The 17,616-nt window shown below is 37.6% G+C and overlaps 1 protein-coding gene across 1 annotated transcript in view; it reads right to left on the bottom strand.

Moving 5' to 3' along the window:
* The window catches only part of SLC24A4 (solute carrier family 24 member 4), a 94,332-nt gene that overhangs the window by 7,371 nt on the left and 69,345 nt on the right, over window positions 1-17,616 (bottom strand). Inside the window, exons 12-16 of the mRNA XM_027902630.1 lie at window positions 15,968-16,112; window positions 5,882-6,048; window positions 3,609-3,723; window positions 1,354-1,466; window positions 662-727 (exon numbers count right to left, since the gene is read on the bottom strand). Coding sequence (XP_027758431.1) covers window positions 662-727; window positions 1,354-1,466; window positions 3,609-3,723; window positions 5,882-6,048; window positions 15,968-16,112 — 606 coding nt within the window. The remainder of the gene's footprint in view (window positions 1-661; window positions 728-1,353; window positions 1,467-3,608; window positions 3,724-5,881; window positions 6,049-15,967; window positions 16,113-17,616) is intronic.

Here is a 17,616-nt window from a genome sequence, read left to right as displayed (position 1 = left end):
TGAAAGACATTAGTATACGTGAATATTTTATACCTTTTTGATTCCTTATACCTGATTTGATTCTTCCTACAGAGGTTTCCCTGGGAGTCAGCAGGATCAGACCTTAAGTACCAGCAAAATTGACTTTTGAAACAGAATTATTGTTCCAGCTTGATAAGATGTGTTAAAAGGGCAAGTGTCTTACACTGAGTGACATTTAGCATGTGCATTCAAAATCCTGAGGTTCACAGTCCTCACTGACTAGTACGCATTAAGAGTTTAAGCTACAGCACTTGATTAGTCCAGGCTGGTTTTGGAAATCAGAGACAATGGCAAAGGGTGATGAACCATACCTGGGTCTTGTCCCAGCATAAAGTAGAGATAGGTCTGGGGTATGCACACAGGACCAAAGAACTACTATTGGATCCCATAATTTCAACACTGCCACTGAAATATCGGGACCCACACATATCCAGTATCTCTTGCATCAAATGCCAGATTTCAGTCCTCACTGAAGACAGTGGAGGCTCTTCAACTCATGTTATTGCTAGAAGAATGATACTTCACAAGAAGCAATGCTAAGTATTTCTATTTTATCCTAACTATTGCCTAATAATTATCCTAATCTATTACCTAATAATTATTTTGCAATCTGAATACTTGGAGATTCTCAGATACTTACAGTAAGTGCCACTGATCCTAGCAAAAGTCCAACTGAATAGACCAGTCCTTTGCTGTTTATCCTAACCTGTGGGAATTGGAAGAGACTTTTAAAATGCTCAGTATATAGCTGTGCTTTGCAGATCAAAAACCAATTTACTGATTAATAGTCCACCTTCTGTTTTGAATAGCGACTTACATATTTTAAACTATGGAATCCACAACAGATTAATCAGAATAAAGAATGAGAAGATTAGGGAATCAAAGCAAATGTATAGTAATCCCACCTCCATTTAAAAAGAAGTCAGACTTTATAATGGGGTTTATGTTAAAAAATCCTCAGAAGAGGGAGATAAGCTGTTACTCTCATCTTACAGACAAAAATACTAAGGTATACAGAGACAGACAGCTGTGCTAATAGTTGTATAGAGAGAAAATCATAGAGCCATGAACTGTCCATGGCACTATTTTTTTGCTACACAGTGTAATATACTTTGGTTGACAAAGTGGAAAATTCAGTGGAAATTAATTGCAGCTTGTGAAAGGAGAATTGCTTCCTTAACTTTATGTTCCTTGGCAAAGAAATAACACCTTATTCAGCAACTGATAACATGCTCAGCAGGTTCTTTGAGGTTTTCTTTACTTATTTGCATGCTTTCTTTTTAGGATTTTTTACAAATACAATAAAAGGAAAACTTTGCCAAGTATACGTACAGTTGATCCATAATCAATCGCCATGGTCTGCAAACCCCATGGAACGCCAAGTCCCACCAGAATGTCAAAGACATTACTCCCTACTGTATTGGACACTGCCATGTCACCGAGGCCTGCAGAGAAAAGAAAACAACAACTCTTCAATATAATCATAGTATACAGCCATTACACTGTCTACTAGAGGAAACTAAAGGGCATTGATGCAATTGATGCAATTCCCCCTAGAACTGGCCAGAGTATCTGAGGTAGGGAGACAATTTCCAAAACATCTGCATGACTTCTGAAAAAAGAGTGCAAAAATTGCTCACTCCAACTATATCTTCCTTGTGCCTCAGAGAGCTTTTACAGGGTGTGCAGTATCCATTCAGCATCTGAGTTCAATGTCAAAGTCTTGTTCTAAATAGTCAGCAGCCACAGGGAATCTGAAGATTATGTACAGGATTTGGTATATGGCTATGTGACCTTCATCTCATGTGAATGATGCAAAAAGATTGTGAAAATAACCCAACCAGGTGATAGTCAAAGCTATTAAGCATTTCTGTGGGGCTCAATCAGCAATAATTGAACTTCAGGAACAACAAAATGCTACAGGAAAGGAAAAAAAGAGTGAATTGTGGTGAAGTACCTAGGTATTAATCAAAATCTACTTCAAATACTTATCATTGGCTGGCATCTCATTCTGCACCACTGTCAATGAATATGAGGAAGGAAGAATTCTTCTCTGTCCCTACTAATTTCCCTTAGGCACTGGCCTAACTAATAAATCACTTCCACAAAATGAATATCGGAAAGGAAGAGGAACTTTGACATAAATGGGGCATCCCACAAACAGCTTCAGAGTATGCACAGAGTGGAGACACACACTACCACAGCATAAATACAGTATCTCCTAGCAGGAAGCTGCTGAAAAATTACAAAGGTGCGTCTTTGAATTCAAAATATGGTAGTGTTCCTCTCTGTATTAGATATTTGTCTGCATTCTGTCAGTAAACAACTGTCTTGAATTCAAGTAGAGCAAAGTCCCTGTATGTTCTTCAAGGGAATTGGGCGGCTTTTTGCCAAGCTAGTGCTTACCTTCACCTTCAGAGGACACAATTCCTACAGTAGTTTTGTCTAATACAACAGAAGAACTAATCTAAAGAAGTAGTCTGTTACTTAAAAAATGTAATGCTACAAAAATCACTTTAATAATGCACATGGAAAATTAATTTAGTAGGAAGGTGGTTCCATAAAAATTTTGAATACCTTTTTGTATTGATTTTTGTGAGATTTTCCTGCACATAAAAAAAAATGCAACCTGGAAAATTAAATATTTTGAATATATAATTCTTTTCAAGCAGGCAACATTTAACAGCACTACTTCTATCTCAAATTACAAAGGTGGGGCTTTGAAGTACTTAATTTATCACTGCAAAACACTTTTGTTTGCCCAATGATGTGTGCTGGAGATCTCATTATCAAGAACAAAAAAAAAAAAAAAAGGCTATGGGAATTGAAATAGTGGAAAATACCATTAGGTCCTTTTCTTATTCTACTGCTGTACCAGGGATCATGCTGTCAGCTTTAATGCTTTTCAACAACAGGAAGGGATGCTGCTACTGGTATTTTTCAAGTAAAAAAAGGAAGTGTAAAGAAACTTAATCAAATTTTAAAGATACACAGGAAAGCCTCTGACAGTTTCAAATGGACAGTTGAGGAGGACACAGCTGACAGTTATCTAAAACTCTATCCAGTGTAGCTATTCATATGTCCAAGTGGGAAAGAGGTCTGCATTTGGATGAGAAGCATGCCTGGGGCAACATCACTTCTGCCACATTCTCTTAAACCACTTCCCTGGGTTTGAGAGGTCTTCTAGAAATCAGTACAAGTTTTCCATGGACAAGTGATAGTCAGTATGTATTCTTCAACGTAATTTTTAATAGCTGATACTCTAGCTTTGTCTATGACTTTTATCTTTTTACCCTGGCTGATACATGTCATGCATGACATATAAATGCTGAATTACCTTCTAGAATGCTAAAATGCCCAGTCTCGATAAGCAAAAGATAACAGGACAAGGATTACTTTTTTTGATTTATAATAATCAGCAAAGTGTTTTGGCTCCTAATGAGGCCCTGAAATAGTAAAAAATAAAATGATAGTAATAGTAATAATAATAAAAGAAATAAAATAAAATTTACAATTTGTGTGCATGGAGGAAGAAAATCACAGAGCATGTATGTAAGAATGCAGTTATGCTTCAGCAGACACAGTACCTTGTCTTGCTACTATTAAGCTGGCCATGCAGTCTGGGACGCTTGTTCCTGCAGCTAGGAAAGTAATGCCCATGATCACATCTGGTATCCCAAGGGTGTATCCAATCACAGTTACCTGAACAGTGAGGAAAGTAGATTAACTTACCATATCTGGAAAGTCTCCTCATTCCAATACAGTTGTGCCATAATCTTAAATTTGATTTCTGGTGTGGACCCTAACAGGATTAGACTCAGGACACTTACCTATTTCTGCAAACTAAATACTAGTGGAATAATCAACCTTTGCACAAGCCTGTGAAAAGGAAAATGAATTTGGGTCTTATTATTCAACATTTTATGAATGAACTTCATTTTCTCCATTTTCTGCGCTTCTAACATGATATACTGATCTTTTAAGGAGATCAGGTGATCCAGTCCGTGGATTTGGGATTTCTTTGTTCCCAAGAATAGCAAAGACTCTTGCTGGTTCTATTCTCAAAAGGACTGCAACTGATTTATATTGTAATATAGGGGTAGAGATATAAAGAATTTATTATAACCCAACACATGAAGAAGAAACTAATTTCTTGCATGACTTCTGATATAATCTTAAAGTGAGCCTGTCTGGTTATACTGTCCCCTGAGACTCCAGAGATAGCTTTAAAAGACCTCAGGGAATCACTGAAGATAGTAGAATTCTTGGAAAGGACAGGGAACTGTATTTAGTTGGAACATGCAAAGAGGGCTGAAAAAGCATGAAGAAAAGGCAGCTGAAAAGGAAATAGGCTTGTGAGAGTGAGAAGTTTGAATCAGGGACAGGCAGCTGCTTCCCTGCTGAGGCTGCTAAGAATGGAAGTCTTTAAGGCTCTGTGTTGTTTTCTTGAAAAAGTTTGCCAGCCTCTCACATGAGTAGAACTGGACCCTTCACCAAAGAAAAGGTGTATTTTAGGAACCTGCTGATACATCTGATCTTCAGGGGCAGGGACTCAGAAATAGGAGTAGGCATGATTCCCCTGCTGCAACTGGTAACTGGGTATTAAAGTCCATCTGCCTCTTAAAACAAACTGTGTTACACTCTTAATGAGCACCTCTCACATTTGTGATATCCACACTTGAAGGGTACTGAGTGAGAGCTTGCAAAGGACATACAATATGAAACAAATGTGTGGGTTTGGTGTCATTACATCAGGCAGAATGAGAGGCTGGTATAGGAATTTCTTCAACAGTCCGTGTTAAGAGGATTACTTTACGCTGAAAAATTTATATCGAAAGTTGAAAAAAGTACATAGAAAACACAACCTTCCATGAGAAGAAACATAAAGTTTGCAAATGCCCAATACATTTGAGGAAAGTAGAGATGTTCTCCATCCAAAAAAGTTTTTGCAGGTTTAAGAAGTTTAAGAACAAAAATTCGTCCATATGCGTGACCAGGAAAGTGTGTGTATATATATGTGTCCATGAGTGTAATATGTGAGACTGTATATATTTCGACATGAAACCAGCTGAAAGTTTCTTCACCATATATTCCTTTAAAAGGAAAAAGGAAAATGGGCATATGAATTCTTCACAGCATCCTACCAATCTTCAGCTTTGTACTTCAGAAGCACTGCTCATTTCCCCAACACAGAATCAATTTGAGGAGCTTTCCTGTTTATGTCTCTTCTCTAACTGAAAAGGTAAACTTGAGAGACTGAAAGAGGGTGAGGAGGAAAAACAGGAATTTATTAAAATCTTCAAGTAAGTATGCTCCTCTACTGACAACAATTTACAGATATACACCTAACACACTGTTTCTCACAAATCCAGGGCAAAGGGAAACACACCAGCAACCGTAATACTCTTCACTAAGAATTTTCTTTCCAGTCTAATCAAGGTGTTTGACACGGCTTCTGAGTCTTCAAATATTGCATCCAACTGCCTTTTATACACGTTTCAGTACTAGACTCTGTAGACAAATTTCTAAAGGTGTCTCTGATGCTAAGAGTTAAACATTTTCATTTAAATGTCCTTCACTGGTAGGACGTGGATAACCACATTGTCTTGAAAATCAGGCTGGCACCTTTCTGTATTGTACTGGGCCCTACACAGTAAAGGCCCAATTATTTGTGCAGGACAAAGTAGCAGAAAGCTAAAATTATAATAATTGAGAATGAGCTGAAGAGACTGCACTTTTACATGCACTTTTACACTTTTCCTACAATTACACGCCTTGCTTTAACAAATGCACAAGAGAACTATTATCTATTTTGAGACACACATTTCATTCAGTATGAAGTCCTGCCACATACACTTACCATCCACACCATGAAGTAGGAGAACAAGGCAATCCAGAAAGTGGATAAGATGAATGTCAACATAAACCACTTCTCCCAGCGTGGTTTGCTGCAGTTTGGAATGGTGACAAAGAGCAAGAATATCAACGGCCACGTCAAAAGCCATTTAAGTTTGTTCACTTTTCCAGCTGCAGGACAAAGAAAGGAAAGAAACAGTTTAGCTTTCCCATGACTATTCCAGGCCCAGTTACACCTCTCTGAGCATAGAGAATGATCCCGGTAGGATGTTTACAATGGTGCATGTCAGCTCATTTTCCAGTGTACCTTCCAACTATACTTAGCCTTGTCACTCTCAGCCAAGTTCTGCATGAACATCCAGAATCTTACACTTAAGCCTGCCAAGGTCTGTGTAAATCCATGAAAGTATTAAAATGATTTAAAAGTGTGGCTGATTTTAAGATCAAAATTAAGTCAGGTTTGTTGCCCTTTCAAATGTCTGTATTGCTATTAATCCATAATGTAAAAAAAAAAACAAAACAAACCAAAACAAACCACCAAAAAACCCCACTCCTCTAACCTTAAAAAGAATACTGAAATCCAAGTGGTGAAAATAACTTGTATGTTCTATGCAGCAACAGAAAATACTCTCACAGAAAGCTGAGGCACAGACCCAACCTATGAACACGGCAAAGTTTTTTCATATGCATCACTGGGCAGAACTTGGAATAAGCTGATACTTTGGAGATCTAGATTTGTTAACTCTCTTCAACTGCACACAGCACCACCTTGAGATGGTCTCTTATCTTCTGTAAAAGTTAACTGAATATAATGACTTTCCTTGTACAGCTCTCCAAAATCAACTGGTGAGAAATACCAGAGAATTGTCATCACTGAAGACAATTTTTTTAAAATTTACATTATTGTAAATGTGCACATAAGTCTTAATACATAAAAGAGAATTATTTTATAATTGTGCCATAAGTAAGTGGGTTACAATTTATACAGTTCATGAGGTATCCTTCAAGTAGGACAACAAATTTGTTTATCAGGCTAAATGAGAGTATCACAGCCAACATCATGGTCATTTTTATATGTGTTTTCTTTACATCATGTTAGCATTATGCTAGTAGGGATTTACACCATTAACTGATAATGCTAAGCATGAGATCTAGCAAAATATGCCATTTTGAATAAAATAATTGATCATGTTGGAGAAAATTATCAGGTACATCTTCCAGTGATGTTATTTAGCTAAATTATAAAGAACAGTTAATAATTATTGAAAGGTCCTGGCAAGTTTACCAGGAATTTTCTTTCAGCAAGGACTTTGGGATTTAGGATTTGTTTAATGGGAACTTTTGTCAGTGAATTTAATTAGATTGTTATTAGCCCTCTTCAAATCTTCGTTTACGAAGCCTAGCCATGATTATCAGTCCTCTGGACCAATGTACACCAAATGCAATGAAATTAAATATTAAACATTTTAAAATTAATAATACTTTTTTAATTTATGAGGCAACTTACTAGTCGAATTCAACTTGGTAAGCCCAAATGGAAGTCTTACATATTCTAGCATTAGATTTTCTTGTTTGAGTTATGAATCAATGTCTTAACTTGAGATTTCTTTGTGAATTCTGAGATGCCATCAACCCGTTTTTATTCCCAGTTAGTACCTTGCGGCTGTGGAACTTCTAATACATAGAACTATTGAAGTCTCTTAAGGTCAATTCTAGTTCTAGAATCTTACCTGTTACTACAAGTTACTATTACTTGTTATTACAGATTTTGCAGGAAAGACCTTTTTCCCCCTGGTTATATTTGCTGCTACACAGATTTTTTTTTTTTTTTATACTTCTTGAAATGATACTTCTTGGCTCACTTCTCACTTTAATTCTGTTAACAAGGCTGTAAATATCCCATGAACTATCCTATGGTAACTTATACTTCCTCCTGTTTAATTTGTTACAGTTTGGATCATTAAATGGCTCCTAGCTAGTTAGATTGTACTCTTTGTCTACTCAAGTTGCTGGGCTTGGTTCATAGTCAGCATGGCCTAGGTCAGTAATTTCCTCAGTGTGTAATTCCAAATGCAAGGTCAGTGGATGACTAACAGGAAAGAATTATGGATCCGATTCTGATTTTTGTGGGTGTAATCTGACTGACTTTGGTGCTGCTACACACAGGCAGTCCCATCTTCTTTTCAACAGCATAAAAGAAACAGAATTGCTTGAAGAACAAATGGAGAATAAATACAATCAGCCTCTGCTGGGGAATATTTATCTTGTCAGGAATCTTGCCTAGTACCCTGCATTACTCAAACAAATGCACAGTGCCTTAGCACTGGCATTGCTATGCTTGTTCAGTTGCAGGAAACCTAAGTACTAATGGAGGAGGACTTGCCTTTCCATTATCTTTGCTGAGTTTCAATGGATGTGTGTCAGATTAAAATTCCTGCCTCTGTTAGTGGTGATGCTTTATCCACACATCATGAGTTGAAACTACTTTTCACAGCTAGCTGGTTTGTGGAAGCGACATTTGTGTTCATTACATGGCAGCCAAGCTTGAGACTTCGGGGAACAACAGCTGCATGTAATTCTGTGTTTTGCTGGGTAAACAGAGAAGCTGAATGGCCATTTGCAGTGAGCCTGGAATAGGTCTGAACCAGCATGGCCAAAGCAGCCCACTTGACACATTCTATATTGGCTTCTCTTTTGTGTTACTGTTTGCTTTTATAAACTTTTATATAAAGCCTTAAGTATAACTGGCCTTGGTTCTGCCTCAGGCCATTTTATTCAGTTCTTACTGCTGGGTCATGAAACTTTTGTGGCACCCAGTGCTAAAGAAGTTTACTCTTATGTTTTAACTTAGGAGTATTTTAAGACTTTATTAAGTATATTTAGCAGCAATCTCAATGAACTGAGACTTTATTTCCTCAGGGAACTGATGACTTTATTCATTTCACCTGGCTTAGATGAATGCAAAACCAATATATGGCTTGCAAACATAAATTTCATTTCATATTTTTTCTCATTCTTTTAAATTTTTTTCTTTTGCTGTTCTGTTGTTTTGGCTTTGACCACTCACTCTAAAATAATCATTAAAATGATTTAAGGACAAATTTGTTAAAGTTGAGTATGCTTGTAGCTCATGACAAATTGTTTTACAGTGTTGCATAGCTGCCTAGTACATCTGCAAGGAAGAAAATGATCTCTCGTTTGATACATAGCTGTTCTGCTCCATTACCAGACCTCAGCACGGTTGTTTTAAGAGTGGTACCAGCCAATCCTGTGAGCCCGGGGTCTAAAGGCTCCTACAGCAACCCATATAACTGAGCAAAGGTGTATTTTGCACCTCCCACAACAATAATGAAAGAATATTGTTTTATTATAGAAAGTAACACTGGTCTATATTCTGTTCACTTTACTCTGCCGTAAAACAGAAAGATCGGCGTTTTCTGACATGAAGTTGTTTTTACTACTACATACGTCCATTTTTTCTGTTTCCACGGACACTTGGAAGGCTAGCATGCCACGTATTTCAGAGAGGTATCATTACAGAAGAGCTTGATTACAATGTTTCTGAAAATGAAGTTGTAGCCCTACAACAAAGAGCTCTTTGCTAATTTTCAATGCATTTCTGGGCTAGTCATCTTTCCAGATGTTATGCTCCCAATAATTACTTTTACATTCAGTTGGTGTCCTGGTGAACAAAGGCAACAACACACATCACAGCACTGAGTAAAACAAGTATTTCCTTAAGGAGCTAAAGAAAATACTGTCCTATTCTCAACATTCACACAGAGCTGAGGAGCTCAGTACAAAAGTATGAAACTGCATCTGTGTTTACCTTCAGATCAGAAGTGTACTCTTGAGATAACTACTGACTGACCCCATTTAGTGTACTTTGGTTTGCAATTTACTGTATTTTAGTTTGCAACACAGAGCAGCCTTGCAGTACACCAATAACATTCCCTTGCTGTAAAGCTGACCCAGAGACACAAACTTAGATGTGCTCCAAAATATTACGGGTTTGGGCTAGATTTAGTCTGAAACAGAACTTCCAAGGGCATACAGTGCAGACAGCCCACGTCCTAGTCAATAAGCTTCACAGAAAACACATTTTTAAGTTTAGACAGACTGGAGTCTGCAACTACACCATCAGGAGTCACCTCTAACATACTGTAGGTGGTTAACTTTGGTAACTTTTCAGTCAGTCTTTCACTTAAAAGCAGGTAGGCAAGCACAGACCTCCACTCCACACTTCAGAACATGCCTAAACCTTCCCAAGTGAAGGAAGCTTCTCCTTACACAAAATGATTAGTTGACTGATCTAAAAAACATTGTAAGATCCCTGAAAAGCATGAATCTAAGTGGTACAAAGGATTTTCAAAACTGTATGTTCATATAAATCTCTCACTTAAGGCAACTTGAAAACCGGGGAAGGTTTTTTCTAATTGAAGTCTACCTACAAAATGAGAAAGGCTTCCTGGAGTCTACTATTTATTTCTATTTTCTCTAGGGTTTTTTTGGTTTTGACAACAGTAAACTAAGAGGAAAAATAAGGCACATCCAGGCTTGCCTAGAAAGATTATTGCTGCAAATTTTTTGATGCTCCACTTCATAATTTTTGAATTCCTTTTTTATGTTTTCAATGTCTCTACCTTTTTTTTATTTGAGAAATAAAAACAGACAAAGAAACAAACAAAAAAAAAAAAACCTAAATCTAACCTGTTTTTCCACCAATTAAAAGTGATTTTTAAAGCAACTGTCACCTTGGTCCTAATTAAGCTTTCTATCTACAAAAATGTATTTACAACCCACATATCATTATCAATATTAATTCAATTCTCAACCTGAAAATGTGTAATGGTAACATACATGCTTCCGCACTAGCAGCTTTGTAAGAATCCAGACAGCAAGTAAACTTCTGCCAGAAAAAGCTGTTGTTTGTCAGAGTTCACTGTAATATATGTAAGTTAGGCAATCTGAAATCATGCCTAGTCATGAGTAGCATCCAAAACAGAAGAGAGAAACATAAAATTTTGTCACAAGTAGGGGACTCAACATAGAAACAATGGAAACAGATGTAACAAACTGGATGCCTTGTGAATTTTCCATCAGAATCATTTTCCACTGAAAAATGCCTTTGTTGCAAAAAAAAAAAAATTCTGAGAAAACGGTTTTCAATTTGCAATTAGGAAAATTAACACAGCAGCTGATTCTCCACCTTCTTCAAAAACCCTTATTGATTTCATCTCTGCAACTTTCCTTAAAAATTGTGGAGGCAAGAGATTCTGCGTTACCAGACTAGAAAAAGTGTGTAAAAGGGTATCCAAGGAGGCCCAACCTTTGCCAGCCTTCCAAGTGAGCAATAGACATATTAAAGTATTTTTATTGCAATTCTCCTGCAACAGATCTTCAGAAACACTTCCCCCCTCCTCCCCCCCCCGGAAAACACCAAGGTTTTACTTCTCATCTTCATCCAAAACAGACTATTTTTCCAACTACTGATACTCTTCTCAGAAGTTCCATTTTCCAGAATAAAAGTTCCAGATTCCAGACCAGGAGATCTGTCCAAAACTACTCAGATTTCTATTTTCAGCCTCTGCTTTTACCACACTTAGCATATTTGGATTTATGCCGATAGTTTTCTCTTAAATATACATTTTTGGTACAGTGGAAACTGGTCTAGAAAAAAGAATTTGCTCCAGTACAGATAAACAAGCTTTAGTCTCACAGTTACAATAGGTTTACATAGGACAACATTCAACAAAAATAAAACGTAACTGAACAGAGATACTCCCCATGTCTTGTTAGACATGATTGGATATTGGCCTGGTTTATTTTGTATGTTTAACCTCGTTGTCTACTTTATCAATTCTTTTTTAAGGGAGAACAGGTATTCATAGACTTCAAGTCCCTCTTTACCCTTTCATAATATGGTGAGGAGTTACTAAATTCAGTCTTTGACTAGTTCTCTTCCAGTCTATCTGGTGCATCCTCATCCCAGGAGTATACTCATTGCTCTTCTGCAACACTGTTTCCAGTTTAGTTTTCTACTCCAAAAGGAGTCTGATTTGTGAGCTCCAAGAACATGATGCAAATCAAAGTGCAGTACCTGAGGACAAGAGTGTTTTAAAATAATATTCTACAGTAGATGCCCTATTACATAGGCAGTGGCTCTTCTAAAAAGGCATTTTGGTAGACTACAGTTAGGTCCTACTCTGAACAAGCTTCTTGGAAGAACTCTCTTGCAACTTTAAAGAAGCTCTCTTCCTAGCTCCTTAAGCCACCTGACTCATGATTCCAATCTTTGGCAAAAGCACCACAAAGCAGGCCAAAAAGACAGCCTGAGGAACAACTACAGTGAAGAATCAAAATTCACAATAAATCCTGCTTAAAATACATCAGGAGAAGAAAGTCCTCTGGGTCCACTAGTGGTCAAAGTATAAAGGAGCATTGAGAGAAGATGGGGGCACTGCAGAGAAGGTAAAAGAACTCCGCATCAGAGACAGAAACTATAGAGGTTTCTACATGAAACTAGTTCAGCCTTGAGGACATCGAACTCCATAGGAGATACAACAAAGAGATACAGCATCCTGAGTGCTCAAGTGAGGTACACAGGGTTTGCCTTGTTAGCTGTGTTTCCAGTAAAAGAAGACATTAAATGAAGCCAGTAGGAGCCAGGTTCAAAGGAAGTAAAAGATAGTTCTTCACAAAACCATAAAACATCTTCCCAAAGGTTGCTGTGGGTGTTAAATATTTGCCAAGATTCAATATGAATTAGGTTAATAAAGAAGAAATACACTAAGGAATTTTAAATTACAATTTTACACCCAGTCCAGGAAGTTCCTTGAGCTGAAAACAGCTAAACACCAACTTTTCCTGTCTCATCCTTCCCCAGGTTTCTTCATCAAATCATGGTTGGAGTCAGAGTACTGAGTGAGACAAACATTTGGTTTGATAAAGTACAAACATTTTAAATGTTTCTAGTAAATACTATTAATTTTTTTTTTGCTTCCATCCCACATGTTATCTTTGCATTTTGGATCCATACAAAAATGGGCAGAATTGCTAATCTCCTTTATTGCCATCTCATTTCAGCTGTAGGAATTATTATTTCTATTTTAGCTAACACCACCATGATTTATATAAAGCACCCATGCTCCAATCCTGTAAGAGAAGGAGTTCTTCATTTCTGTGAAATGAGTAGGAGATGAGAACACAGAGTTTTTTAAAGGGTGCTGAACATGTGACAGTGGAAGGGATTTAAGCATCCATTAAGAGCTGCACAGAAGTGCTTCTCTGAACCTGGGTTCTTAAGGACTATGGAGCTACACAAGGCCTTTAACACATCATTTGGTTGCCAACATATGCTTGCTCAGTTTCACCCTGCTTTATTCTGATCTGAGGAGTGGGGTTTTTTTAAGTTTAGGATCTGTGTCCAAACAACTGTAGAGTAATCAAATTGTAAAGCTTCAAATGAGCCTTTCTCTTGGAAGATAATCACCATAGCCTAAAAGTAAGGTCAGGAAAGAAATTCCTCTTTTAAAGACAAAGTTTTTTCCCACACAGAAACCAAAAGCAAAGGTTGGTTCAAGGATACCTTACACAGTTTCCACAAAAACTGTATGTTGTCTCCTGTTTCAAAATGGACCTGAACACACCCTAGGGGTAAATCTTTGCAGATGTTTGACAAAGGGATCTAGGCTGTAACAGTTTGAGACCCTTTTCATATAACAACTCTATTCTCTGCTTTTGTGTGCTAAAGCCCCCAGACTTATTGCTGAGCACTGCTGTTGACAAAGGATAAAAAAAGAACAAAATGAAAAACCTGGAGACGGTAAATAATTACTGGGAATCACTTAGAGATGATGTAGTGCTTTCAGCTTCATTTACATTTACTTCTGTTTCAGGAAAAAACCCAACTTGTTCTTGCAAAAGGATCTAGAATATGCAGTTTGAAGGAAGAAAGTAAAATCCCAAACTAGGCTAAAAAAGGTGACTATAAAAAAGCATAAAAAGAAGGGTTTGGGCCAATCATAGGCATTTCAGTTGCAGTTCCTAAAATACTAGAATGAATTTTCTACTTAGGACACTGCAAACAGTTGTATTGGAAAGTCTTATTGAAAAGTGAAAGCCTGGTTTTCATGGAACCCTTTATAGTACTGAAAGAATACATGAACTTCTGAGCTTTAGAAAATGTATGCACCTTCTTCCTGGCCTGAATATATATCGAAGAAAAACAGAGGGGATTCTGGGAAACTGTCTGCAAACAACCTTTTCCCTAAAGCCATTTTAAATGTCAGGACTTTTTTAGGCTACTGATTGTGCCACAGTACTTAAACAACAGCAAAATATGATGCTGGCCCCTCACATTTTCCTATTAAAGTGGTGCTTTTGAAGGCAAAATAAAAGAATTCTTGCCCAGAATATATGAGTTGAGCAATGAGAATCCAACCAATAGATAATCATCTCCAGACAAAAGTAACAAAACCTGAAGGTAGTGATGAGGATTTTATACAACTGCCCTACCACTTTTAGAGAAGTCTGATGAGTTCATGTTGAACTTTTGCTCCATTCAGTATCACCTGTATCATCAGTGGTTCCACTTTGGCCTCTTACACCTCACTTATCTTCAAAGACTTTCTCAAAAATGCAGAAAAACTGCATTTAAAGGAGACCAGTGACATAACTAACAACTCCCTCCTTAGTTCAAAGCATTCCTGTAACACTGGGAATGTCACACACTTAGGAAGCTCTATTCTAAAATCTATTTTTTAATCATAAAGAAGCTGTCTGGAATGTGAGAAGGAATGCATGATTGTAGCACCCTAGTCAAAACCTGTATCCAAAAACTTGTTAATAACATCTCAGTTTAAAAATCTTAGCCAACATATGCAAGGATAGCCAAGGTTTGAAACAGACTGCCTGGTGGAATCACTGTCTCTGGAAGCGTGCAAAAAAAGTGCAAATGTGGTGCTTAGGGACATGGCTTAGTGGTGGACTTGGCAGTGTTGGGTTAATGGTTGGACTCAATGATCCTAGAGGTTTTTCCCAACCTTAATGATTCTAGGATTCTTTGATATTTTATATGGCTTGGGGAGACATTTTTGCTTTTTAAAAAGTTGTTTGTTACAGTTTCTGTTACTATTATTACTTTTGTCATTAACAATGTGTTCATGTGCACAAGCATATTGCTGACTCGGATTCTCTTTTTTTCACCATACAATACAAAGTAGTTTTTTCATTATCTCATGAATTATCAGAAGCCCATCTAGTGGGCCTCTCTTCAGTGAATTAGTTTGTTTCCATTCTTCACTCCAAACCATAACTGCTGACTTCAAGACGGCAAATTCTCCCTTCTTTTTCACTGCATGTGACATTCATTTATGCCAAGCAATATCTGTGTTAACCTGTAACTGTGTGACAGAGAACTACTGCATACAAGTCTGTGAGGACTGATCTAATCTCCGCTGTCTGATCTCCAAGGCATGTGGGCAAGAGTCAACCCGCAATGGGATAAGAGCACTAGCATAAGAAGGTTGGTCATATATATATACAGACCTTCACACCACAGACTTTCCCAAAAATTTCAAAAGGTGAATATTATTGCATACAGCTATTCTAACAAATTTAAACACTCTTCCCCCCCTTAAATCTTTCTGTCTCTTTATTCAAGAAGTCTCCCCTACAGTCACTAAATCATCTATTATGTACTTATACACCTAACTGCCTTTGGCCTAGCATTTCCAGCAGGTCGTTACTAACAGTTGACTTCAAAATTACTACTAATGCAGTGTTCATTGGGTCAGTCTGGCATGTTTTTTTAATATAAACCTGCCTTACCTGCTTTCACTTAGCCTCTGGCAAATGAGCACTTCCACTGTTATTGTCCATGAGGAGTGGAAAACACTTTCCTAAGATCTGCTTTTAGCCACACAGCCTCCAGCCCAGTTTTACTGTCATCAAATCCAACCTTCATGCAGTCAAACCAACCTCTTTCCTTCTCTCTCCCCACATATGTTGTCTTTTCTTACAACTCAGTGTTTGGCATTTAAATTATCTTCTGTTTTGGTACTACAAACACCTGGAAAGTAAGTCTTACCTGGCACTGAAAATGGAGTTAGAGTGTCCTGTTCATTTTCCTCCTCTTGGTTCCCCACAGGGATGTTTCCATTTTCAATGTTGTCTTGTCTCCTGTTCTGAAGTGCTTTGCTTGAACCATTGGCAGACTGGATTAACCGCTGACGCTGCACAGTGTCAAAGACAAAACTGCCATAGTTTGGAAAATATTTACTTTGAGAAATCTTAGTTTTGCTGTCTGTCCAGCCCCAGTCCCACGAGGCACGAATTTTATCCACAAAGCTTTCCTTTCAGTCAGCAACAAACTTATCAGTGGCCTACCTGCCTTCATCAGGCTAGTTTTGACCATCTACCTCAAAATTAATGGCAGGAGTCTTTCAAGCCATGATGGAGGAAGTTGTAGTATTTGTTCTTCTACACCACGTTTTAATGAATGTGGTTACTTTAAAGCACTTCTCACTCAACAAATCCCACTCAAACCAGCAACAGCACGATAATCTAGTTGTAACACTCAAGACATCTCTGCACTATTAGAGATGGTGTATGAATGACTAATTAGCCAGGAACTCTCCTTCTCAGATCCAACTGTTCTCCCTCCTTCTCATCTCCATTCACTGAGGTAAATGTAAACATCCCACTTTTAATTTCAAACACAAGACTAATCCCTGTTGCCCTCGTCCCAGTACATATTTTCCTGAAGCTTGTAACTGCCCCGAAGATGTGTAAGACTGCTACAGTTCCAACAGCAGTACAACAATTAGAGGGATAGGTTTTGAACATCAGTATATATACCTATTAATGCACTGGAAAATGTGAGATGTAACACTAAGTTCTTTTATTAAAAAAAAAAATTTTAGATCATTAGATTAGATAATACAGGGCCGATAAGCATTCTCTTTTCATGACAAATAATTGCAAATTCCTAAAAAGTGCTCTGAGATGCCTTGAAAAAAAAAGTAACTGCCCAACATTTAAGAAAAATTCTGAAAGCAGTATTAACACACTATAATGAAAAACAGCTGTATGTCCTGTCTGATCTTCTGCTCTTGACCATAACACCACCAACCTTTCACTGTGTTACTGTTAAACTGGACTTTTGTTACAAATACATTAATGGTGCTTTTACCGGGGTATTCACTATGCTGGGTAGACACGTGAACTCTATTATGATGTTCAAATTCTAGAAACTTGCTAAAGCTTGTACTTCCTAACTACTGAAATCAGTTTGTTTCCCAGAGTAAATACCTCTCATATTTGATATTGTGGGAGCAAAGTATAAAATCCTGCCTTCACAGAACCCAAGGTTGGCAGGGCAAAAATATCACCCCGAGTACTTCCCATAAGTTCGGAATGGCATCACTTGGCCAGTCCTGCCACTTCAGCTTCAGGGTATGAAACAAGCAATACATACTGGTAACAATATATCAAGTAAGAGTTAACTGAAACGGTCCAGGGCAAATGTCCCTCACAAAAATATTTTGGCCCATTTTTATTTTTAGTTGTGGACTACAGTGAATACTAAAGAGGTAGGCAAGTCTCTGCAGTGATCCAGAAGTGTTGCTAATATAAGAGCAGTTTTAACAGAATTTTGGTTGCCCTGTTAATTATCCTTCCTTAGCCTGACCACTTTTGTAATGATCAAAACCAATTCTTCTGCTCCAAATAAAATCC

The sequence above is a fragment of the Empidonax traillii genome, unplaced genomic scaffold, assembly GCF_003031625.1.
Source record: "Empidonax traillii isolate 1590-97213 ecotype Southwest subspecies unplaced genomic scaffold, ASM303162v1 scaffold897:size315579, whole genome shotgun sequence".
NCBI classification, from domain to species: domain Eukaryota; kingdom Metazoa; phylum Chordata; class Aves; order Passeriformes; family Tyrannidae; genus Empidonax; species Empidonax traillii.
Note: the sequence above shows the minus strand (reverse complement) of the source record. Positions and strands in the feature narration are given on the sequence as shown.